Consider the following 25,888-nt stretch of genomic DNA (forward strand, 5'->3'; position numbering starts at 1 on the left):
CCACTCAGAGACAGTTTGATAAGAGTCGACAAATCAATGTAACTTCACTGATAGAATTAGACCTATCGAGGATTTTGTAGGAGGGTGCTCCTCTCCAAAACCTTATTTTGGAGGTTCCACGACTGAACCTTCCCTTGCAATTGCTCGAAATAAAAGCCAATTGAACCTGGGATTTTGTGTGATCACTTCCGTGGTCGTTATACAGTGGACGAAGGGCAAGGTGTCGTTTAACTATATCAGTTAGTCCACGTTGAGGGAGAGAACCCTCCTTTTACCTCAACAGATGGGCAGGTGCCGATTAGCTATATCAGTTAGTCCACATTGAAGGAGAGAAGCCTCTTTTTTTTACCCCTACACCTTCTATATCCCTTTGAAGCCTCTTTGCATCCTTCTCATAACGCAGCAGACTTGGATATATTACAATTGGTCTCCTCATCCAAATCATTGATATAGATTGTAGATAGCTGGGGCCCAACCTTGCAGTATCCCACTAGTTACAGTCTGCCAACCTGAAAATGATCCGTTTATTCCTACTCTGTTTTCTGTCCGTCAACCAATCCGTAATCCATGCTAGTGTATTACCCCAATCCCAAGAGCCCTAATTTTGTTCAATAACCTCTTGTGTGGCACCTTATCAAATGCCTTCTGAAAATCCAAATACACCACATCCACTGGTCCCCTTATCTATCCTGCTAGCTAAAATCTCAAAAAGCTCTCAAAAGATTTGTCAAACATGATTTCCCTTTCATAAATCCGTGCTGACTCTGCACAATCCTATTATTCTTCGAAGTGTCCTGTTACCACATCCTTAATAATAGATTCTAGCATTTTCCCTATACTGATGTCAGGCTAACTGATCTATAATTCCCCATTTTCTCTCTCCCTCCTTTCTTAAATAGTGGGGTCACATTAGTTACCTTCCAATCTGCGGGAACCGTTCCAGAATCTATGGCATTTAGGAAGATGAAAACCAATGCATCCACTATCTCTATAGCCACCTCTTTCAAAGCCCTAGGCCATCAGGTCCAGGGGATTTATTGGCTTTCAATCCCATTAATTTCTCCAGTACTATTTTTTTACTAATACTAATGTAGGAGTAGTAGGAGGAAGATCAAAAGGAGGAAGCGGAATGGAAGAGGCAATCTAAACATCCACTTTCTGCCTGAGCTGTCCATGAGGAACTCCTCCGAGCGCATTACCAGTAAGCACAACCCTAATTCCTCATTCGCCAACAATCACAGACCTTCCATCTGTCACTGACCATCACAGTGTGTTTGGTCACAATGTAAAAATAAAACCACAAAATAAACATTCCAAACCAAATTTATGCATGCCATATTGCATACAAAAGTCAACAAATCAGCCATGCGCATTCCCTTACTGCCTGTCTTCCATGTGCCTTTGCCTGTACTAGTGCTCCTACGCAGTGCTCCTCAGTGGCTGCAGCATGGCTGCTGACTTTCAGTGGAGGAGACAGTTGGCTTTGGAGGATGACCTCAGGCAGCTCGAGGTCTAGAAAGCCCAGCTGTGGACCGCACTATCCCACATGGGCAGCAGCAGTCTCGGCTGGCTGGCTGGCTGACTGACTGTCAACATCAAGGACACTGGCGGAGTGGCAGGGGTGGGAGGACGAATGCTGTCTTCCCGAGAGAGAAGAGTAGGTTCATGCTCCATGGAGCCACTGCCACTCCCCCGAGGCAGAGTCTCAGCAATCCGAGTAATCTGTTGGAGGACAGATTGCTGGTCTGCTGTGACACCCTACAAGCCCCTTTGCACACTGTAATTCACAGCCATGATGACAGCTGTCTGAGCTTCCACTGCAGCACTCAAGACATTAAGTGGCTGCTGCTTGTGCTGCAATGGAAGCTGTGACATCGGCCACCGGACGCTGCATCATGGTTGGGTCCACAAGTGTGCAAACGAGTTGGTTACCACATCCATGCTGCAAAGCCCTGTGCCAAGTTGGTGGTGGACTCCTCCACGTACCATGACATTGACTGCAGGCTTTCTGGCAGGCCTGCCAATGCACCAAGCATTTGGCTGTGCATACCCATCAGCGTTCTTCTGTAGGCTGCCCCATCGAAGTCCTCACCTGAGTCCTCAGGGGTGGAACCCGTCTGCAAACTCACCCTCTAGCCAGCTGGCACCTGCATTATCCTTGCCCCCTTCCTTGGCTGCAGACCACTCATTCCTGGTATCTCACCAAGTGAAGATCCTGCCTCTATACTATCCTCTAAATTACATGCAATATCAGTATCTGAGCTGGTGGCTGCGAGTGTGAAATCATCACTCTCTTCTTGGTGTTGCTCAACTGCCTGGCCAGGTTGCACCTCTTAGGTATCGGAAAGGAAAAAGGTACAAGGGTAAGGTTGAGCGGGGAGGGGGGGAAAGTAAGAGGTGCATGCTTACACCATCTTCATCTTGTAAATCAGAAGAGAGTGTAAGATGAGGGGGAAGTGGGATGTGAGGAGGATGATTAGGTATGAGGATACTGTCCTCTTCAATGGTTTCAGCCACACTGCTGGCTATGGCCTCAGAAATGGCCATTCCAATAATGGCCAGCACCACCTCCTCCATGGGGGTCAGGACATGCAAGTGCGCCTGTTCCCCTCCAGTTAGCTGTCATGTGTAGCTGACAGTGTGTGCAACCTGTGAGATGTGGGTGTGAGGCTTGTATGTGAGGATGAGGTGAAGCATGAGTGTTAGGTAGGAGGCCTGTTTGATAGAAATTGTTGGTAGGTGAGTGATGGGGGTGTGGTGAATTGAACAATGGCTGAAGCTAGTGGTGCAGTTTTTAAGGATATGGCATTTGAAGATGCATTCACTGACCTTGAATACTCATGTGAGGTCATTGAACTTCTTGCGGCACTGCATCCAGGTCCTTGGGGCCTGACTCCTTGCATGGACCTCCATTGCTTTCTGTTCCCACTGCCTTTTGACTGTGTCTCTGGAGGGTCTCCTGCCCTCCCCCCACCCCCGCCCCCCAGCAAATACAGAACATCTCTTCTACTTTCTACCTCCTCCTCCAAGACCTCCAGTGCAGTGCCTGACAAACCTTGGTTTGCTTGTTTGTAGCCCAAGAAAGACCCATACTTGGTTCATTATGTTCCATACCTGTGACCAAAAAATGCAAACGGCTTCTCTTTAAGGCTAGGCAGCAAGGTGCTGGCAATTTCTTCAATAAGTTGCTGAAGGTTCAGCGTAAAAGGCTCCTTAGATCGAGTTTCCCTTCCAGGAAGGCGTATAGAGTAAACTGAAATTGAAAGAGTTTGATTATTAGTGTAAGTGTCTCTGCAAATTCCAGAATGTGGATGATTTTATAGTATAATGAATAAGCATGCAGAATCAAATCTGTTTATCAGACATTTCGCACTGCCATTCCATAAAAAACGGGCATCATCAGGCCTTCCTCCGACATCTCAGGGATTATTGCCACTCCTCTCATGGCCGCAGCAGTAGAAGGAAAGGAAATCGGGCAGGTTACCAAATCCCACCTTCCTCCCATTATTTACATCTGGCAAGGCAGTGACACAGCAGCTAGTGGCCTCCCTGATGTGTGTAGTGGGAGGAAAATAGAGGTCAGCCAGGAACGCAATAGTAGGTTTCCGCACTGATATACCTGTCTCTTTACCGCCTGACTTGGAGTGGCATAGCGGAGGAAAATCAAGGCCTAGTTCTCTATCAACATTGCTTTAAGCTTTGCCATAGAAACAACTCGACCTTGCATTATGATGCAAGTATGCAGACACACAGAATCAGCTATCTTTCCATTCTGATATTGAGCACTCCAGTGTTTAATGATTAATTATTGATGGAGTTCAAGCCAGTTTAATTTTGAAAGTCTTCCTGTTAAGGTGGACAGTTTCTGACTGGGTTTTGTTCTTTCCTGGGATAGAATTCGCTGCTGTGTCACTGGAGGGCCAGTCAACAACCAGGTGACGGAACAGCAGTGCTACCTTGAGGGGGTGATGTCAGCACCCTGCTCATTTGTACATGCACAGCTGTAAAAAAAAATCATGGATGTGCGCAAAGCGCTGGTCCACATGAATAAAAAAGTCTCCAAAAGATTTTGATTTGGAGCAGCGGCACCAACTAGGCCAAACAGGAGAGAGCATCATACGTGTAGTTCTGTCTTGCTGCTCTCGGAGACTCCCAACTTAAGTGTCTTGGGTGTTTCCTCTGGTGATTGAGTGAGCATTGTGGCATAAAGACCAATATGGTCCTAAATTGGATTCTGAGCCTCTGCTCAATTAAACAATTTCAGGCAGAAGAGCAGTATGTGTACGTATTACAATTGCCTTCAGTCCCCTCCTGGGCTAAGAGGAGTAGAAAGCTGTGAGGCCCGATGGTCAAAGTGCCCACTGACACTTACATGATGGTACCAAAGCACTGCCAGCACTGATAAACTATAGGGGTAATTCTGTGACAGGTGCTACAACCTGTGCTCCCTGGGAGCATTGGATCATGGAATTACCCTTCTATTCCCGGCACTGCCTTTAAAGGCAGGGTGGGGGGGAAGAGATCGGGTGGGGGGAGGGGGGAAGGATATACTTGCTTTGGAGGCAGTTCAGAGAAGGTTCACTAGGTTGATTCCGGGATGAGGGGGTTGACTTGTGAGGAAAGGTTGAGTAGGTTGGGCCTCTACTCATTGGAATTCAGAAGAAAGAGAGGTGATCTTATCGAAACGTATAAGATTATGAGGAGGCTTGACAAGGTGGGTGCAGAGAGAATGTTTCCACTGATGGGGGAGACTAGAAATAGAGGGCATGATCTTAGAATAAGGGGCCGCCCATTTAAAACAGAGATGAGGAGAAATTTCTTCTCTCAGAGGGCTGTAAATCTGTGAAATTTGCTGCCTCAGAGAGCTGTAGAAGCTGGGTCATAGAAACATAGAAACATAGAAAATAGATGCAGGAGTAGGCCATTCGGCCCTTCGAGCCTGCACCACCATTCAATAAGATCATGGCTGATCATTCACCGCAGTACCCCTTTCCTGCTTTCTCTCCATACCCCTTGATCCCTTTAGCCGTAAGGGCCACATCTAACTCCCTCTTGAATATATCCAATGAACTGGCATCAACAACTCTCTGCGGTAGGGAATTCCACAGGTTAACAACTCTCTGAGTGAAGAAGTTTCTCCTCATGGCTTACCCCTTATCCTTATCCTTAGTCTGTGACCCCTGGTTCTGGACTTCCCCAACATCGGGAACATAGTTCCTGCATCTAACCTGTCCTGTCCCATCAGAATTTTGTATGTTTCTATGAGATCCCCTCTCATCCTTCTAAACTCCAGTGAATAAAGGCCCAGTCGATCCAGTCTCTCCTCACATGTCAGTCCAGCCATCCCGGGAATCAGTCTGGTGAACCTTCGCTGCACTCCCTCAATTGCAAGAACGTCCTTCCTCAGATTAGGAGACCAAATCTGAACACAATATTCCAGGTGAGGCCTCACCAAGGCCCTGTACAATTGCAGTAAGACCTCCCTGCTCCTATACTCAAATCCCCTAGCTATGAAGGCCAACATACCATTTGCCTTCTTCACCATCTGCTGTACCTGCATGCCAACTTTCAATGACTGATGTACCATGACACCCAGGTCTCATTGCACCTCTCCATTTCCTAATCTGCCGCCATTCAGATAATATTCTGCCTTCATGTTTTTGCCACCAAAGTGGATAACCTCACATTTATTCACATTATACTGCATCTGCCATGCATTTGCCCACTCACCTAACCTGTCCAAGTCACCCTGCAGCCTCTTAGCGTCCTCCTCACAGCTCACACCGCCACCCAGTTTAGTGTCATCGGTAAACTTGGAGATATTACACTCAATTCCTTCATCTAAATCATTAATGTATATTGTAAATAGCTGGGGTCCCAGCACTGAGCCCTGTGGCACCCCACTAGTCACTGCCTGCCATTCTGAAAAGGACCCGTTTATCCCGACTCTCTGCTTCCTGTCTGCCAACCAGTTCTCTATCCACGTCAGTACATTACCCCCAATACCATGTGCTTTAATTTTGCACACCAATCTCTTGTGTGGGACCTTGTCAAAAGCCTTTTGAAAGTCCAAATACACCACATCCACTAGTTCTCCCCTGTCCACTCTACTAGTTACATCCTCAAAAAATTCCAGAAGATTTGTCAAGCATGATTTCCCTTTCATAAATCGATCTTGACTTGGACCGATGCTGTCACTGTTTTCCAAATGTGCTGTTATTTTATCTTTAATAATTGATTCCAACATTTTCCCACTACTGAAGTCAGGCTAACCGGTCTATAATTACCCGTTTTCTCTCTCCCTCCTTTTTAAAAAAGTGGTGTTACATTAGCTATTGGAATAAATTTAAGACAGAAATAGACAGTTTCTTAAACGATAAGGGGATAAGGGGTTATGGGGAGCGGGCGGGGAAGTGGAGCTGAGTCCATGATCAGATCAGCCACGATCTTATTGAATGGCGGAGCAGGCTCGAGGGGCCGTATGGCCTATTCCTTTTCCTGTTTCTTATGTTCTTAAACAGGAAGAAAATTAGAAGAAAAATTACCATAAGAATTAATTGTTAAAAACATGCTTGCATTCAGTTGTTTTCAACATTTTATGGTTTAAAATTATGCACAAGGATATTCCTACCCATTAGGAAGACAAAAATGGAGGAGAATGCAAAGTTTGACTCATAAATAAAAACAAATCCCTTCATTCAAAGGCTGAGACATCAGTATTTGCCCTGAGCTATTGTTCTTAGCTGATGTAAAATAGACTTTCTCTTTATTGTTGAATTTGGAAAACTGCCAAAAGTTTATCTGACTGTTGCTCACTGTTGCTCCAGTGGCTTTTTAAAATCTAAATGCAAGATGGTTGTCATGGAAACAATCTTTGCCCCAAATTAATATTTATTTTCAAAATTGTTCCTAATTTAAATTTTGTGGGTCACCGTTTTATAAGAATGTGGAAGCATTTTGTAAATTTCCTCTCTCATCATGCACAATTTTTTCCCCCCAAAGTTTATCAAATGACTTCAAAATCACATTTTTAATCTTCCGAATAGGGAAAAAGTGCTCTGGTCATTATGTATAGTGAAATCGTAAACAAGTATCAAGAGAAACTTTTGCAACAATGCAAGGCCTGGTACATTCTGATTTTGTTAAATGGGAATAATTAACTTTTAAAAAAATTCACAATTTGTCCTAAATTGCATTTTAAAAGCTATACTTTTCCAAAGTCAGTGCACCATAAAGCATTCCAACACTTGATTCCAGCCAAAGCTTGAACCCCCACAACGCTCTGTAATTGCTCTGGTTGCAGTAGTTTTGCCAATTCCTACATGAGCTGCAAAATAAAACAATGCAGAATAGCAAGGTGTTTTTTCCCAGGAAATGGAAAATATTTAAAATCTCTTGCTTTCATTTTGTAGGCCCAGCCTATGATGTACTATTTCCCAGCCGGGAAGGCGGACTGAATTTCTACCCATGTCCATCACTGCTTGACTTGATTAGTCTAATGCTCTCCTGGCTGGCCTCCCCTTCCACACAAAGCTCATAAAAAACTGCTGCCCGTATCCTAACTCGCACCAAGACCTGTTCACCCATCACCCCTGTGGTCGCTGACCTACATTGGCTTCTGGTCTGGCAACAATTCGTTTTTAAAATTCTCATCCTTGTGATCAAATCCCTCCATGGCTTCGCCCCCCCCCCCCCACCCAAGTCTCTGTAACCTCCTCCAGCCCTACAACCCTATGAGATTTATGCGACACCCCAATTCGGCTTCTTGCACATCCCCGATCTTAATCATTCCATCATTGGCATTTGTGCCTTCAGCTGCTTAGACCCGAAGCTCTGGAATTCCCTTCCTAAACCTCTCTACCTCTCCTCCTTTAAGTCACTCCTTAAACCATACCTCTTTGACTAAGCTTTTGGTCACCTGTCCTAATATCTCATGATGTGGCACGGTGTCAAATTTTGTCTGATATGGCTCCTGTGAAGCACCTTGGTTTATTTTTACTATGTTAAAGGCGCTATATAAATGCAAGCTGTAGTGGTACACCACATTGACCACAAAGTGTTACAAGAGAGTGTCAGAGACTGATTATTAAGGATGAAATAGCAGTACATTTGGTAAGCAGTGACAGGATCGGTCCAAGTCAGCATGGATTTATGAAGGGGAAATCATGCTTGACAAATCTTCTGGAAGTTTTTGAGGATGCAACCAGTAGAGTGGACAAGGGAGAACCAGTGGATGTGGTGTATTTGGACTTTCAAAAGGCTTTTGACAAGGTCTCACACAAGAGATTGTTGTGCAAAATCAAAGCACATGGTATTGGGGGTAATATACTGACGTGGATAGGGAACTGGTTGGCAGATAGGAAGCAGAGAGTCGGGATAAACGGGTCCTTTTCAGAATGGCAGGCAGTGACCAGTGGAGTGCCACAGGGCTCAGTGCTGGGACCCCAGCTCTTTACAATATACATCAATGATTTGGATGAAGGAATTGAATGTAATATCTCCAAGTTTGCAGATGACACTAAACTGGGTGGCGGTGTGAGCTGTGAGGGGGACACTAAGCGGCTACAGGGTGATTTAGACAGATTAGGTGAGTGGGCAAATGCATGGCAGATGCAGTATAATGTTTATAAATGTGAGGTTATCCACTTTGGGGGCAAAAACACGAAGACAGAATATTATCTGAATGGTAGCAGATTAGGAAAAGGAGAGGTGCAACGAGACCTGGGTGTCATGGTTCATCAGTCACTGAAAGTTGGCATACAGGTGCAGCAGGCGGCAAAGAAGGCAAATAGTATGTTGGCCTTCATAGCTAGGGGATTTGAGTAGAGGAGCAGGGAGGTCTTACTGCAGTTGTACAGGGCCTTGGTGAGGCCTCACATAGAAACATAGAAACATAGAAAATAGGTGCAGGAGTAGGCCATTCGGCCCTTCTAGCCTGCACCGCCATTCAATGAGTTCATGGCTGAACATGCAAATTCAGTACCCCATTCCTGCCTTCACGCCATACCCCTTGATCCCCCTCGTAGTAAGGACTTCATCTAACTCCTTTTTGAATATATTTAGTGAATTGGCCTCAACAACTTTCTGTGGGAGAGAATTCCACAGGTTCACCACTCTCTGGGTGAAGAAGTTTCTCCTCATCTCGGTCCCAAATGGCTTACCCCTTATCCTTAGACTGTGACCCCTGGTTCTGGACTTCCCCAACATTGGGAACATTCTTCCTGCATCTAACCTGTCTGAACCCATCAGAATTTTAAACATTTCTATGAGGTCCCCTCTCATTCTTCTGAACTCCAATGACTACAAGCCCAGTTGATCCAGTCTTTCTTGATAGGTCAGTCCCGCCATCCCGGGAATCAGTCTGGTGAACCTTCGCTGCACTCCCTCAATAGCAAGAATGTCCTTCCTCAAGTTAGGAGACCAAAACTGTACACAATACTCCAGGTGTGGCCTCACCAAGGCCCTGTACAACTGTAGCAACACCTCCCTGCCCCTGTACTCAAATCCCCTTGCTATGAAGGCCAACATGCCATTTGCTTTCTTATCCGCTTGCTGTACCTGCATGCCAACCTTCAATGACTGATGTACCAGGTCTCGTGGCACCTCCCCTTTTCCTAATTTGTCACCATTCAGATAATAGTCTGTCTCTCTGTTTTTACCACCAAAGTGGATAACCTCACATTTATCCACATTATACTTCATCTGCCATGCATTTGCCCACTCACCTAACCTATCCAAGTCACTCTGTAGCCTCATAGTATCCTCCTCGCAGCTCACACTGCCACCCAACTTAGTGTCATCTGCAAATTTGGAGATACTACATTTAATCCCCTCGTCTAAATCATTAATGTACAGTGTAAACAGCTGGGGCCCCAGCACAGAACCTTGCGGTACCCCACTAGTCACTGCCTGCCATTCTGAAAAGTACCCATTTACTCCTACTCTTTGATTCCTGTCTGACAACCAGTTCTCAATCCATGTCAGCACACTACCCCCAATCCCATGTGCTTTAACTTTGCACATTAATCTCTTGTGTGGGACCTTGTCGAAAGCCTTCTGAAAATCCAAATATACCACATCAACTGGTTCTCCCTTGTCCACTCTACTGGAAACATCCTCAAAAAATTCCAGAAGATTTGTCAAGCATGATTTCCCTTTCACAAATCCATGCTGACTTGGACCCATCATGTTACCTCTTTCCAAATGCGCTGCTATGACATCCTTAATAATTGATTCCATCATTTTACCCACTACTGATGTCAGGCTGAATGGTCTATAATTCCCTGTTTTCTCTCTCCCTCCTTTTTTAAAAAGTGGGGTTACATTGGCTACCCTCCACTCCATAGGAACTGATCCAGAGTCAATGGAATGTTGGAAAATGACTGTCAATGCATCCGCTATTTCCAAGGCCACCTCCTTAAGTACTCTGGGATGCAGTCCATCAGGCCCTGGGGATTTATCGGCCTTCAATTCCATCAATTTCCCCAACACAATTTCCCGACGAATAAGGATTTCCCTCAGTTCCTCCTCCTTACTAAACCTTCTGACCCCTTTTATATCCGGAAGGTTGTTTGTGTCCTCCTTAGTGAATACCGAACCAAAGTACTTGTTCAATTGGTCTGCCATTTCTTTGTTCCCCGTTATGACTTCCCCTGATTCTGACTGCAGGGGACCTACGTTGTCTTTACTAACCTTTTTCTCTTTACATATCTATCGAAACTTTTGCAATTCGTCTTAATGTTCCCTGCAAGCTTCTTCTCGTACTCCATTTTCCCTGCCCTAATCAAACCCTTTGTCCTCCTCTGCTGAGTTCTAAATTTCTCCCAATCCCCGGGTTCGCTGCTATTTCTGGCCAATTTGTATGCCACTTCCTTGGCTTTGATACTATCCCTGATTTCCTTTGATAGCCACGGTTGAGCCACCTTCCCTTTTTTATTTTTACGCCAGACAGGAATGTACAATTGTTGTAGTTCATCCATGCGGTCTCTAAATGTCTGCCATTGCCCATCCACAGTCAACCCCTTAAGTATCATTCGCCAATCTATCCTAGCCAATTGACGCCTCATACCTTCAAAGTTACCCTTCTTTAAGTTCTGGACCATGGTCTCTGAATTAACAGTTTCATTCTCCATCCTAATGCAGAATTCCACCATATTATGGTCACTCTTCCCCAAGGGGTCTCGCACAACGAGATTGCTAATTAATCCTCTCTCATTACACAACACCCAGTCTAAGATGGCCTCCCCCCTAGTTGGTTCCTCGACATATTGGTCTAGAAAACCATCCCTTATGCACTCCAGGAAATCCTCCTCCACCGTATTGCTTCCAGTTTGGTTAGCCCAATCTATGTGCATATTAAAGTCACCCATTATAACTGCTGCACCTTTATTGCATGCACCCCTAATTTCCTGTTTGATGCCCTCCCCAACATCACTACTAGTGTTTGGAGGTCTGTACACAACTCCCACCAACGTTTTTTGCCCTTTGGTGTTCTGCAGCTCTACCCATATAGATTCCACATCATCCAAGCTAATGTCATTCCTAACTTTTGCATTAATCTCCTCTTTAACCAGCAATGCTATCCCACCTCCTTTTCCTTTTGTTCTATCCTTCCTGAATGTTGAATACCCCTGGATGTTGAGTTCCCAGCCCTGATCATCCTGGAGCCACGTCTCTGTAATCCCAATCACATCATATTTGTTAACATCTATTTGCACAGTTAATTCATCCACCTTATTACGGATACTCCTTGCATTAAGACACAAAGCCTTTTTTAACACCCTTTGTCCTTTTAGAATTTTGCTGTACAGTGGCCCTTTTTGTTCTTTGCTTTGGGTTTCTCTGCCCTCCACTTTTCCTCATCTCCTTTCTGTCTTTTGCTTTTGTCTCCTTTTTGTTTCCCTCTGTCTCCCTGCATTGGTTCCCACCCCCCTGCCATATAAGTTTAACTCCTCCCCAACAGCACTAGCAAACACTCCCCCTAGGACATTGGTTCCGGTCCTGCCCAGGTGCAGTCCGTCCGGTTTGTACTGGTCCCACCTCCCCCAGAACCGGTTCCAATGCCCCAGGAATTTGAATTCCTCCCTGCTGCACCACTGCTTAAGCCAAGTATTCATCTGCGCTATCCTGCGATTCCTACTCTGACTAGCACGTGGCGCTGGTAGCAATCCTGAGATTACCACTTTTGAGGTCCTACGTTTTAATTTAGCTCCTAGCTCCTTAAATTCGTTTCGTAGGACCTCATCCCTTTTTTTACCTATGTTGTTGGTACCAATCTGCACCACGACAACTGGCTGTTCTCCCTCCCTTTTTAGAATGTCCTGCACCCGCTCCAAGACATCCTTGACCCTTGCACCAGGGAGGCAACATACCATCCTGGAGTCTCGGTCGCGGCCGCAGAAACGCCTATCTATTCCCTTCACAATTGAATCCCCTATCACTATCGCTCTCTCACTCTTTTTCCTGCCCTCCTGTGCAACAGAGCCAGCCACAGTGCCATGAACTTGGCTGCTGCTGCCCTCCGCTGATGAGTCATCCCCCTCAACAGTACTCAAAGCAGTGTATCTGTTTTGCAGGGGGATGACCACAGGGGACCCCTGCACTACCTTCCTTGCACTACTCTTCCTGCTGGTCTTCCATTCCCTAGCTGGCTATGGACCCTTCTCCTGCGGTAAGACCAACTCGCTTCATGTGCTACTCACATCATTCTCAGCATCGTGGATGCTCCAGAGTGAATCCACCCTCAGCTCCAATTCTGCAACGCGGTCCGTCAGGAGCTGGAGGCGGATAAACTTCCCGCATACATAGTCGTCAGGCACCTGGAATATTGTGTTTAATTTTGGTCTCCTAATCTGAGGAAGGACGTTCTTGCTATTGAGGGAGTGCAGCGAAGGTTCACCAGACTGATTCCCGGGATGGCCGGACTGACATATGAGGAGAGACTGGATCAACTGGGCCTTAATACATTGGAGTTTAGAAGGATGAGAGGGGATTTCATAGAAACATACAAGATTCTGACAGGACGGGACAGGTTAGATTGTTCCTGATGTTGGGGAAGTCCAGAACCAAGGGACACAGTCTTAGGATAAGGGGTAGGCCATTTAGGTCTGTGATGAGGAGAAACTTCTTCACACAGAGAGTTGTTAACCTGTGGAATTCCCTGTTGTTGATGCCAGTTCATTGGATATATTCAAGAGTGAGTTAGATATGGCCCTTACGGCTAAAGGGATCAAGGGGTATGGAGAGAAAGCAGGAAAGGGGTACTAAGGGAATGATCAGCCATGATCTTATCGAATGGTGGTGCAGGCTCGAAGGGCCGAATGGCCTACTCCTGCACCTATTTTCTATGTTTCTATGATTACTCCCCAGGTACCTCTTCATTCCTATCTGTGGAAAAGCACCTCTCACATGTTAATACTTAATATAATTATGCTGACTGAGAACAGGAGCTCATTTGTGAAGAATCACAAGCCTAAGCCTTCTACTCATTACTTACCAGTTTCTAATCTATTTCAATGGCCTAGATTCGGAAACTCAATACAAAGGAATGAGAAGTGACAGCTCAGAAATTACAGAATGAGTTGGAAAATATGTATATGGTTAGAAGATTTTAAAGATTTAGATGAAATTGAATGCAGACAAGTATAAAGTAATGTACATCAATAGGACAAATAAACAGCACGCACACGCCATGAATGCTGTTGAAACAGCTAAGAACGAAGTTGAACGAGACCTAGGAGTGTCAGTAGACTCGATGATAAACATGTTCAACTCATACAGAGCAACAATCAGTAAAGCCATTAGAATGCTAAACTACATGGCCAAAACTGTAACATATAGGTCAGAGGCAGTTGTGATCGAACGTTATGACACTCTGTTCAGACTGTACATTAATTACTACACACAGTTCTGGTTGACGAGACACAAGGAAGACAATCAAGCACAGGAAACAAATGTACAAAAAGAGCCATGAGACTAATGCCTAGTGTCAAAGTCTGAGTTTTAAGGAAAGAGTGGAGAAAGTTAGACTTTTCAACTGAAAGTAAGGTGTCAGCTGTGTCACAGTAGTCGCACTCTCAGTTAGAAGATCATGGGCTCAAGCCCCACTCCAGAGACTAGAATGCATAATCAAGGATAGCACGTCAGTACTGAGGGAGTGCTGAACTGTCGGAGGTGCCGTCTTTCGGATGAGATGTTAAAACGAGGCCCTGTCTGTACTCTCAGGTGGACGTAAAAGATTCTACGGCACTATTCAAAGCCGAGCAGGGCAGTTCTCCCAGTGTCCTGGACAATATTTATCCCTCAATCAACCCCAAAAACAGATGATTTGGTCATTTATTTCATTCCTGTTTGTGGTCCTCTGCTGTGCACAAATTGGCTGCCGCTTTTCCTACATTACAATAGTGACTAGACTTCAAAAGTATTTAATTGGTTGTAAAGCACTGTGGTGTATCCTGAGATTGTGAAAGACGATGCATAAATGCCAGTTATTTCTTCTTTCTAGTAAGATTTCTGAGAGGTAACTGTAGAAGTTTGTAACACAGTTAAGTGCATAGAAAAAAGTAAACCTGAAATATTACTTTAAATTAAATTGCAATAGGATCCACAAGGGGATACAAATCAAATGAGTAAAAGGTAAATTTAGGACTCATCAGGAATTTCTTCTTCATGCAGATCAACAAGTGGGATAGACTTTTCAATAAATAGTAGGGGTGAAAACCCTGGAATAATGTAGGAAACAGCTGGATGCTGCCATGGAGGGAGCAGACGTTAGGACCTTCCTGGATGGATGATTTAAGATAGGCTGAATGGCCTTCCTCATCCATAATTATCTTGAGGGGTCATTAATGAAGATGAGAATAGCAATAGTAGCTTGAGCATAGCTTGAGTAGCAATAAGTTCCCCCAAGGGTCTCTGCACAGAACTAGTGTCCATTTATCATGGTCTGATTTTTGAGTTTTCTTACAAAGTTATATAACCAGCTTAACAACTCACTATTCCTATCACAAGTTCCAGAAATGTTAATGCATATTCTAACTTAGAGAAAGCATGGAGAAATAACTAATTTATAGGGAGATTATGAGCACTGTGAGTGAAGTAATTTTTTCTAAAGCCAAGCAGGTGACTATCGGTTTGACATAGAAACAACATAGAAACATAGAAAATAGGTGCAGGTGTAGGCCATTCGGCCCTTCAAGCCTGCACCACCATTTAATATGATCATGGTTGATCATGCAACTTCAGTACCCCATTCCTGCTTTCTCTCCATACCCCTTGATCCCTTTAACCATAAGGGCCACATCTAACTCCCTTTTGAATATATCTAACAAACTGGCCTCAACAACTTTCTGTGGTAGAGAATTCCACAGATTCACAATTCTCTGAGTGAAGAAGTTTCTCCTCATCTTGGTCCTAAATGGCTTACCCCTTATCCTTAGACTATGTCCCCTGGTTCTGGACTTCCCCAACATCGGGAACATTCTTCCTGCATCTAACCTGTCCGATCCCGTCAGAATTGTATATGTTTCTATGAGATCCCCTCTCATTCTTCTAAATTCCAGTGAATATAAGCCTAGTCGATCCAGTCTTTCTTCATATGTCAGTCCTGCCATCCCGGGAATCAGTCTGGTGAACCTTCACTGCACTCCCTCAATAGCAAGAATGTCCTTCCTCAGATTTGGAGAACAAAACTGGACACAATATTCAAAGTGTGGCCTCACCAAGGCCCTGTCCAACTGCAGTAAGAGCTCCCTGCTCCTATACTCAAATCCTCTCGCTATGAAGGCCAACATGCCATTTGCGTTCTTCACCGCCTGCTGTACCTGCATGCCAACTTTCAATGACTGATGTACCATGATACCCAAGTCTCGTTGCACCTCCCCTTTGCCTAATCTGTCACCATTCAGATAATATTCTGCCTTCCTGTTTTTGCTACCAAAGTGGATAACCTCACATTTATCTACATTATTCTGCATCTGCTATGCATTTGCCCACTCACCTAATCTGTCCAAGTCACCCTGCAGCCTCTTAGCATCCTCCTCACAGCTCACACTGCCACCCAGCATAGTGTCATCTGTAAACTTAGAGATATTACATTCAATTCCTTCGTCTAAATCATTAATGTATATTGTAAATAGCTGGGGTCCCAGCAGTAAACCTTGCGGTACCCACTAGTCACTGCCTGCCATTCTGAAAAGGACCCGTTTATTCCTATTCTTTGCTTCCTGTCTGCCAACTAGTTCTCTATCCACGTCAATACATTACCCCCAATATCATGTGCTTTAATTTTGAACACTAATCTCTTGTGTGGGACCTTTTGAAAGTCCAAATACACCACATCCACTGGTTCTCCCTTGCCACTCTACCAGTTACATTCTCAAAATATTCTAGAAGATTTGTCAAGCATGATTTCCCTTTCATAAATCCATGCTGACTTGGACCAATCATGTCATTTCTTTCCAAAAGCGTTGCTATTACATCTTTAATAATTGATTCCAACATTTTCCCCACTACGATGTCAGGCTAACCAGTCTATAATTCCCTGTTTTCTCTTTCCCTCCTTTTTTAAAAAGTGGGGTTACATTAACTACCCTTCAATCCATAGGAACTGATCCAGAGTCTATAGAATGTTGGAAAATGATCACCAATGCGTCCACTATTTCGAGGGCCACTTCCTTAAGTACTCTGGGATGCAGACTGTTAGGCCCTGGGGATTCAATCCCATCAATTTCCCGAACACAATTTCCTGACTAATAAGGACTTCCTTCAGTTCCTCCTTCGCGCTGGACCCTTGGTCCCCTAGTATTTCCGGAAGGTTATGTGTGTCTTTCTTAGTAAGCCAGAACCAAAGTATTTGTTCAATTGGTTCCCCATTATAAATTGACCTGATTCTGACTGCAAGGGACCTACATTTGTCTTCACTATTCTTTTTTTCTTCACATATCTATAAAAGCTTTTGCAGTCAGTTTTAATATTCCCTGCAAGCTTAATCTTATACTCTATTTTCCCCCTCCTAATTAAACCCTTTGTCCTCCTCTGCTGAATTCAAAATTTCTCCCAGTCCTCAGGTTTGCTGCTTTTTCTGGCTAATTTATATGCCTCTTCCTTGGATTTAACACTATCCTTAATTTCCCTTGTTAGCCACGGTTGAGCCACCTTCTCCTTTTTATTTTTACGCCAGACAGGGATGTACAATTGTTGAAGTTCATCCATGTGCTCTTTAAATGTCTGCCATTGCCTATCCACCGTCAACCCTTGGAGTAGTGTTGACAACATTTGAGCAGAAATCTACATTTAAGATAAATCTGCCCTTGGACTATACATGGCGGGGCAGCACTGGGGATCTAGTAAGGATAGAGAGAGAAAGATGAGGTAAAAATATATAAACACAAAAGTTTTGTTGACATTATTCTTAATACATGTAAAATTATACAAAGTGCCATATAGTATTATAAAGAATTAATTACCAAGTATTATCTGCTTTGTATATTTATCAGCAAAGATATTTCAAAGGATTCATACAGTGTTACCTTCTACTGAATTGTTAAAGTGTTTTCCCCACTGAGCATAATGTATAGATCCACCTCCAGCCCAGGGAAAGCAGATAAGTCTGAAAAGAGCTTCAGGTCTTCTGTACAGGCAGTTCACTATTTTATCCATTTCTGTAATATAAATACACAATTTTAAAATAAAGATTTGATTATCCCAAAGAATACAAACATGCATATTTACATTTTATGTTTGGATATTTTGTGCTGCTGAATTGCAACATTGTTTCTTTTATTTTTGGTATGCGAGTTCAAATCTAAGACCCTGGAGATAAATGAGACAGCTGATGCCAGAAATTGAAATGTTGGCTCAGAGGGAGTGTTACTTCAGGATTGGAACCGAACCATATGATAATTCACCTGCATAAATGACCACCTGCCAAAGATAGCAACAGATTACACGTTCTCTCCAAAATGTTATGTAGAAAGACTTTCCTAAGGGAAAAGGAGGGAGAGAGAAAACAGGGAATTATAGACCGGTTAGCCTGACATCAGTGGTGGGGAAAATGTTGGAATCAATTATTAAGGATGAAATAGCAGTGCATTTGGAAAGCAGTGGCAGGATTGGTCCAAGTCAGCATGCATTTATGAAGGGGAAATCATGCTTGACAAATCTTCTGGAATTTTTTGAGGGTGTATCTAGTAGAGTGGACAAGGGAGAACCAGTGGATGTGGTGTATTTGGACTTTCAAAAGGCTTTTGACAAGGTCCCACACAAGAGATTGGTGTGTAAAATTAAAGCACATGGCATTGGGGGTAATGTATTGACGTTGGTAGAGAACTAGTTGGCAGACAGGAAGCAAAGAGTAGGAATAAACGGGTCCTTTTCAGAATGGCAGGCAGTGACTAGTGGGGTACCACAAGGTTCAGTGCTGGGACACTAGCTATTTACAATATACATTAATGATTTAGATGAAGGAATTGAATGTAATATCTCCAAGTTTGTAGATGACACTAAGCTGGGTGGCAGTGTGAGCTGTGAGGAGGATGCTAAGAGGCTGCAGGGTGATTTGGACAGTGGACAGGTTAGGTGAGTGGGCAAATGCATAGCAGATGCAGTGTAATGTAGATAAATGTGAGGTTATCCACTTTGATGGCAAAAACAGGAAGGCAGAATATTATTTGACTGGTGATAAATTAAGAAAAGTGGAGGTGCAACGAGACCTGGGTGTCATGGTACATCAGTCACTGAAAGTTGGCATGCAGGTACAGCAGGCGGTGAAGAAGGCAAATGGCATATTGGCCTTCATAGTGAGAGGATTTGAGAATAGGAGCAGGGAGGTCTTACTGTAGTTGGACAGGGCCTTGGTGAGGCCACACCTTGAATATTTTGTACAGCTTTGGTCTCCTTCTGACATTCTTGCTATTGAGGGAGTGCAGCGAAGGTTCACCAGACTGATTCCCGGAATGGCAGGACTGACATATGAAGAAAGACTGGATCGACTAGGCTTATATTCACTGGAATTTAGACGAATGAGAGGGGATCTCATAGAAACATATACAATTCTGACGGGATTGGACAGGTTAGATGCAGGAAGAATGTTCCCGATGTTGGGGAAGTCCAGAACCAGGGGTCACAGTCTAAGGGTAAGGGGTAAGCCATTTAGGACCGAGATGAGGAGAAACTTCTTCACGCAGAGAATTGTGAACCTGTGGAATTCTCTACCAAAGAAAGTTGAAGAGGCCAGTTCGTTGGATATATTCAAAAGGAAGTTAGATGTGGCCCTTACAGCTAAAGGGATCAAGGGGTATGGAAAGAAAGCAGGAATGGGGTACTAAAGTTGCAAAAATGATCTGCCATGATCATATTAAATGGTGGTGCAGGCTCAAAGGGCCGAATGGCTTTCTCCTGCACCTATTTTCTATGTTTCTAACCATGACTGAAGCAAACCTCAAATGACAGTAAATGTAAGTTTATAACTTAAGTTAGCATTATGAATCCAGGGTTAAAAAAATGTACAACTAACATATTAGACTTTCATTATATTGATCAGGAATCAGAGTGTTGAGGAACCTTGGGTAAAACATCCACATGTAGTTAGCACCAGCCAACTTGAGGAGTCTGTCAGTAGCAATTCTGGGTCAGTGAAGTGCAGTTCAAGAATCTGAGAAAAGGAACAAACTTGCATTTTTATAGCGCCCTTTACAACCACCAGACATCCCAAAGCGCTTTACAGAAAATTAAGTACTTAAGAAGGAAACACGACAGCCAATATGCGCACAGCAAACTCCCACATACAGCAACATGATAATGACCAGATAATCTGTTTTTTAGTGATATTGATTGAGGGATAAATATTGGCCAGGACACTGGGGTTAACTCATGTGCTCTTCTTTGAAATAGTGCCATAGGATCTTTTACGACCACCTGAGGGAGCAGATGGTTTAATGTCTCATCTGAAAGGCGGCACCTCCAACAGTGCAGCACTCCCTCAGTACAGCGAGTTTATGCTTAAATTGTATAATACTTTGGTTAGGCCACAGTTGGAGTTTTGCGTGCAGTTCTGGTCGCCGTATTATAGGAAGGATGTGATTGCACTGGAGAGGGTGCAGAGGAGATTTACTAGGATACTGCCTGGAATGGAGAATCTTAGTTATGAGGACAGATTGGATAGGCTAGGTTTGTTTTCATTGGAACAGAGGAGGTTGAGAGGTGACCTCATTGAGGTGTACAAAATATTGAGGAGCTTGGACATAGTGGATAGTAAGGGTCTATTTCCATTGGTGGAGGGGTCTATTACGAGGGGGCATTGTTTTAAGGCGGTTGGTGGAAGGTTTAAAGGTGATTTGAGGGGGGGCTTCTTTACGCAGAGGGTTGTGGGGATCTGGAACTCGCTGCCTGGAAGAGTGGTGGATGCAGAAACCCTCACCACTTTTAGGAGATGGTTGGATGGGCACTTAAAGTGCAGTAACCTGCAGGGTTACGGACCTAGAGCTGGTAATTGGGATTAGACTGGATGACCTTTTGTTGGACAGAGCAGATATAATGGTGAGTACTGCAGGGAATAGAATACGGCCAGGGTGATCGCCTGGACTAGTTTCGATCGCTTGGATGGGTCGGAGAGGAATTTTCCCAGATTTTTTTCTCCCTAAACTGGCCTGGGTTTTTATCTGATTTTTGCCTCTCCCAGGAGATCACATGGCTCCGGTTGGGGTGGAGTGTAGAATGTTTTAGTATAAGGGGTGTCGCAGTTGTGGTGAAGCGGATTGGTTGGGCTGGGTGCTCTTTGCCTTTCTGTCATTGTTCATAGGTTTATATGTAACCTTTAGGGCTGCTGACCAAGGGCCGTGTGACTTTTTGTCAGCCGGCACGAACACGATGGACCGGAACGGCCTCCTTCTGTGCTGTAAATTTCTATGTTACTATGTAAAGCACTTCACAGGTGAAGTACAGTCACTACTGTTATATAGGCCAACATGGCAGCCAATTGCACACAGCAAGGTGCCATACACAACAATGAGTTGAAAGACTAGTAAATCTGTTTTGGCAGTGTTGGCTGAGGGATACATGTTGGCCAGGACACTGGGAGAACTCCCTTGCTCTTCATCACCTTGGTTTAATATATCTTCCAAAAGATGACACCTCTGACTATGTAGCACTTCCTCAGTACTGCACTGAAGTATCAACCTAGATTGTGTGCTAAAGTTCTGGAGTGAAAACTTCAACCTCAGAATGAATCTTCTTCATAAGCACAGAACTTCTCCACAGGAACTGCAACACACTGGTTCTTTCTACTTGGATTGTCATGAGGCAGGGGTTTAATGATGCACTCGGCATACTGCAGTTCCAAAGAAGCAGGATGAAAACAACACCCGTGATGCTTCTTTCACATTCACACACAACTCAAACACCATGTCCAAAACTGAAGGTCAGATCTATCTGAGGGAAACTTCTTACAGATAACACTAACCTTATTTACCCAATTTTATAGGAATCACTTTTATTCAGATCTGAACATTTTGTGTTTGTTATGTTGCAAATGATGTTTCTAGCAATATAATCTGACCTGAGTGCAGAAAAGTGGCAGATGAAACATGTCTGAAGAAATTATTTGAGCCAGTGTGGTTAGTTTTGTGGTATTTATTGCTTCGTGAATGGTAGTTTATATTGATAAATGACCAAGCTGGCTCATTGTATTTCACCTGCTTACTCATTCTTCCTTGGTAGTTAATAATTGAATCAAACTGCTTTTAGTTTATTCATCTTCCCATGGCACCTCTTTTGAAGAAGAGCAATAAGTTCTCATGGTAACCCAGCCAAAATTCCTCCCTGAACCAATACCTTCAAAAAACAAATTAACCGGTCATTCAGTTCGTTGCTGTTTATAGTATTTAGCCACATGCAAATAGTCGTGTTTGCTTATGCAAAAGTGACTGTACTTTAAAGTAATTCATTGTATGTGAAGAACAGTGGAATGTTTTTGGTGCGTGATAAAATGCTGTATAAATTCATGTTTTTCAAGTTCTCATTTTAGCCACTTGCAAATTTTTGCGATATGGACATGTGACATCCTGGGAGATAGGCACCACAGCAATGTTGGATGCAAAACATTAAATTATAAAGATTTTGTCTAAATAGTATAGTACAAGTTATTTTCAAAGATATAACTCTCCCAATTTATCATCCAACTGCATTTTGAATATCTCTAATATACTCATGCCTCTATTATCTTACCTGGCAGATAATTTCATAAATTTGTCAGAAGTTCTTCCTAATCAATTTTAAATTCACTAATTTAAATTTACATTCTGTGGTCCTATGAGCCTGGCACATTTTGCTATAATGTCCAGGCTTACCATTTAATCATTTGCATATCATCAATGAGCCAACCTCAAGGTAAACTCTTTTTAATCGTTTTTCATAGCTCATTCGATTTACACCTGGAATCATTCTTACAAGCTACTTGCCTTGCAATATTAAAAAAAGACTTGCATTTATATAGAGCTTTTCACGATCATCGGATATCTCAAAGTGCTTTACAGGCAATTAAGTACTTTTGGAGTGCAGTCACTGTTGTAATTACGGCTGTAATATTCATACAAACATAAAACAAAAACAGAAAATGCTGGAAACACTTAAGTGGGTTAGTCCACATCTGTGGAGACAGCAGATAAAGTTAACCATTTCAGCCTTGTTGTGTATCGAGAAAGAGTCAGACTGAACACTGTGAGCTCAAAGTAAAGTGTGACCTTAGTCTTTTATTGCAAGTCTCCAGAGTGCCTCTCCAACCTGTGAAGCCTCCTTAAATACCTGTGCTCCCAAGCCCTCTGGTGGTTGTAAATACAAGTATACATATATAACAAGCCTGAAATGGTAACTTTTATTCTCTCTACAGACACTTACTGACCTGCTTAGTATTTCTAGCATATTCTGTCGTGGTTGCTTGATCTTGTTTCATTATCACCTCCTTTTCCCTTGCACCATCATCACTTTTGTCATTTAATCACTCCTGCCCTCCACCCGATCACAGACCTTCCCCTTTGTTCTTTACTTCCCTCTTTTCCGCTTGCTCTGCACTTGCTTAAAAGCCGTTCATAGAGTCATAGAATGTTACAGCAAAGGAGGAGGTCATTCTATGCAATTAATCCCACTCTCCTGCTCTATAGCCCTATAATGTTTTCCTTCAAGTATTTATCCTATTCTCTTCTGGAAGTTACTACTGAATCTGTATCCACCATTCTTTACAGGCAGTGCTTTCCAGATCACAACAATTCACTGTAAAAAATGTTTCCACATGTCACCTCCGTTCTTTTGTCAATGACTTTAAACCTGTGACCTCTGGTTACCGAACCTTCTGCCACTGGAAACAGTTTCTCCTTATTTACTTTGTCAAAACCATTCATGATTTTGAACACCTCTATCAAATCTCCTCTTAACCCACTCTGCTCTATGGAGAATAACTTCAGCTTCTTCAGTCTCTCCACATAACTAAAATCCTTCAACCATTATAGTCAATCTCTTCTGCATCCTCTCCAAGGCCTTAGCATCCTTCCTAAATTATGGTGTCCAGAATTTAACACAATACTCGAGCTGAGGCCTAACCAGTGTTTTATAAAGGTTTAGCATAACTTATTTGCTTTTGTATTCCTCTATTAATAAAGCCAAGGATCCCAAATGTTTTTTTTAAACAGCCTTCTCAAGTAGTTTCTGCCACCTTCAAAGATTTGTCACTGTCCCTTTAATTTTACTAACAAGTCTATTATGTGGTACTTTGTCAAATGCCTTGTGAAAGTTCATATATGCAATATCAACCCGCTACCCTCATCAGCACTCTCCGTTACTTCTAGTTCATCGACCTGAAACATTAATTCTGTCCCTCTCTCCACAGCTGCTGCCTGACCCGCTGAGTGTTTCCAACATTTTTTGTTTTTATTCTAGCATATTGTTTCAGATTCCCAGTATCTGCAGGTTTTATTGTGCTTTTTGTTTATACTGCTTCTAATATTTACTGATTGAAAGAAAGACTTGCATTTATACAGCACCTTTCGTGACATCAGTACATCCCAAAGTGCTTTACAACCATGAAGTACTTTTGAAGTGTAGTTGCTATTGTAAGGTAGGCAGCGCTTTGCGCACAGCAAGCTCCCACAAACAGCAACATGGATGTTGATTGAGGGATAAATATTGGCCAGGACACCGTTGTTAACTCCACTGCTCGTCTTCAAAATATTGCCATGTGATCTTTTCCATCTACCTGAGAGAGCAGACAGGTAGGTCTCAGTTCATCCGCTCATCCGAAAGACAGCACTTCCGACAGTGCAGCACTCCCTCAGAACTGGAGTAGACAGTGAGTGTCAGCCTAGATTTTTGTGCTCAAGTCTCTGGAGCGGGACTTGAACCCACAACCTTCTGACTCAGAGGTGAGGATGCTACCAGCTGAGCCATCGCTGATCTCAGACCTAAACTGCTTCTCTCTCTCCAGCTGCCTGATTTGCTGAGCATTCTTCACTTTCTGTTTCAGATTCCCAGCACCTGCAGGTTTCTTTTTGTTTAGAAGCGCTTCTAATATTTACTCGTACAACTTTTGGTAGCAATTTTGATACAATATGCACGTTCATAAGTTATTACTGGCAGCATTTCTACTATACGCACACTGCTTACGTGCACCCTTGTAATTATTACTGGTAACATTGTGCATGACGAGCACCGCAGCCAAACAATTCTGATTGCACTCCTCAAAGGTCGGTCATACAAAATCACCGTTTAATAAGCTATTAGGACCCGGACCAAGCACAAGGTTGAGGCTTGCGAGCTCAAAACACTGACCTGCGGTGGCCATCCTGTCTCTTCCTCCTCCGTGCCCCCCGGGTTTGTTGCACTCACGCTGGTACGCACCGCGGGGGCGGGGGGCGCGGTGTGGAGATGATGGACAGCCCACAGTCTGTATTGAAAGTATTCCAAAGATCAATGAATATCAAATCAAACGGAGAACCTGAAGGAGATTTTTTTTAAACTAAGAAATCTAAAGATAATTAAATATACACAAGGGGCAAATATCCAGCCCCGGCAGGGAAGGTCAATTGTCTTTATTTTAGACTTGGCTGCAGCCTTATAAGGCGAATTACATCATCAGACAAGGCTGAACCTCAAAAGGTTTGATATATATTAATGACCTGGGCTTGGGTATACAGGGCAACATTTCAAAATTTGCAAATGTCGCAAAACTCAGAAATGTAGTAAAGCATTGAGGAGGATGGTAACAGAGTTCAGGAGGACATAGACTGGTGAAATGGACAGACACATGGCAGATTAAATTTAACGCAGAGAAGAGTGAAGTGATGCATTTCGGTAGGAAGAACGAGGAGAAGCAATATGAAATAAATTGTACAATTTTAAAGGGGGAGCAGGAACAAAGAGACCTTGGGGTGTACGTACACAAATCTTTGAAGATGGCAGGAACAAGTTGAGAAGGTTGTTAAAAAGCATATGGGACCCTTGTCTTTATTAATAGAGCACAAAAGCAAGAAATGTTATGCCAAACCTTTATAAAACATTGGTTATGCCTCAGCTGGAGTGTTTTGTTCAATTCTGGGCACCACACCTTAGGAAGGATGTTAAAGCCTTGGAGAGGACGCAGAAGCAATTCACTAGAATTGTATCAGGGATGAGGGAACTCAGTTATGTGGAGAGACTGTAGGAGCTGAGGTTGTTCTCCTTAAAGCAGAGAAAGTTAAGAGGAGATTTGAAGGAGGTGTTGAAAATCATGAATGGTTTTGATAGAGTAAATAAGGAGAAACTGTTTTCAGTGGCAGAAGGGGACATAGATTTAAGGTGATAGGTAAAATAACGTGAGATACTATGAGGATTTTTTTAACGCAGCGTGTTGTTGTGATGTGAAATG

The 25,888-nt window shown here is 43.4% G+C and overlaps 1 protein-coding gene across 3 annotated transcripts in view; it reads right to left on the bottom strand.

Moving 5' to 3' along the window:
* The window catches only part of olah (oleoyl-ACP hydrolase), a 63,584-nt gene extending 38,499 nt beyond the window's left edge, over nucleotides 1-25,085 (bottom strand). Inside the window, exons 1-4 of one of the 3 annotated variants that reach the window (XM_070881338.1) lie at nucleotides 24,814-24,893; nucleotides 19,514-19,651; nucleotides 17,529-17,660; nucleotides 3,115-3,253 (exon numbers count right to left, since the gene is read on the bottom strand). In XM_070881338.1, coding sequence (XP_070737439.1) covers nucleotides 3,115-3,253; nucleotides 17,529-17,658 — 269 coding nt within the window. In that variant the 5' untranslated portion in view covers nucleotides 17,659-17,660; nucleotides 19,514-19,651; nucleotides 24,814-24,893. Of the gene's footprint in view, nucleotides 1-3,114; nucleotides 3,254-17,528; nucleotides 17,661-19,513; nucleotides 19,652-24,813 lie in introns of all 3 variants that reach the window. The other 2 variants (XM_070881339.1, XM_070881336.1) reach the window with 2 other exon arrangements.
* Between the last annotated feature and the right edge of the window lie 803 nt (nucleotides 25,086-25,888).

Source organism: Pristiophorus japonicus, chromosome 5 (genome assembly GCF_044704955.1).
Source record: "Pristiophorus japonicus isolate sPriJap1 chromosome 5, sPriJap1.hap1, whole genome shotgun sequence".
Classification (NCBI taxonomy): Eukaryota; Metazoa; Chordata; class Chondrichthyes; family Pristiophoridae; genus Pristiophorus; species Pristiophorus japonicus.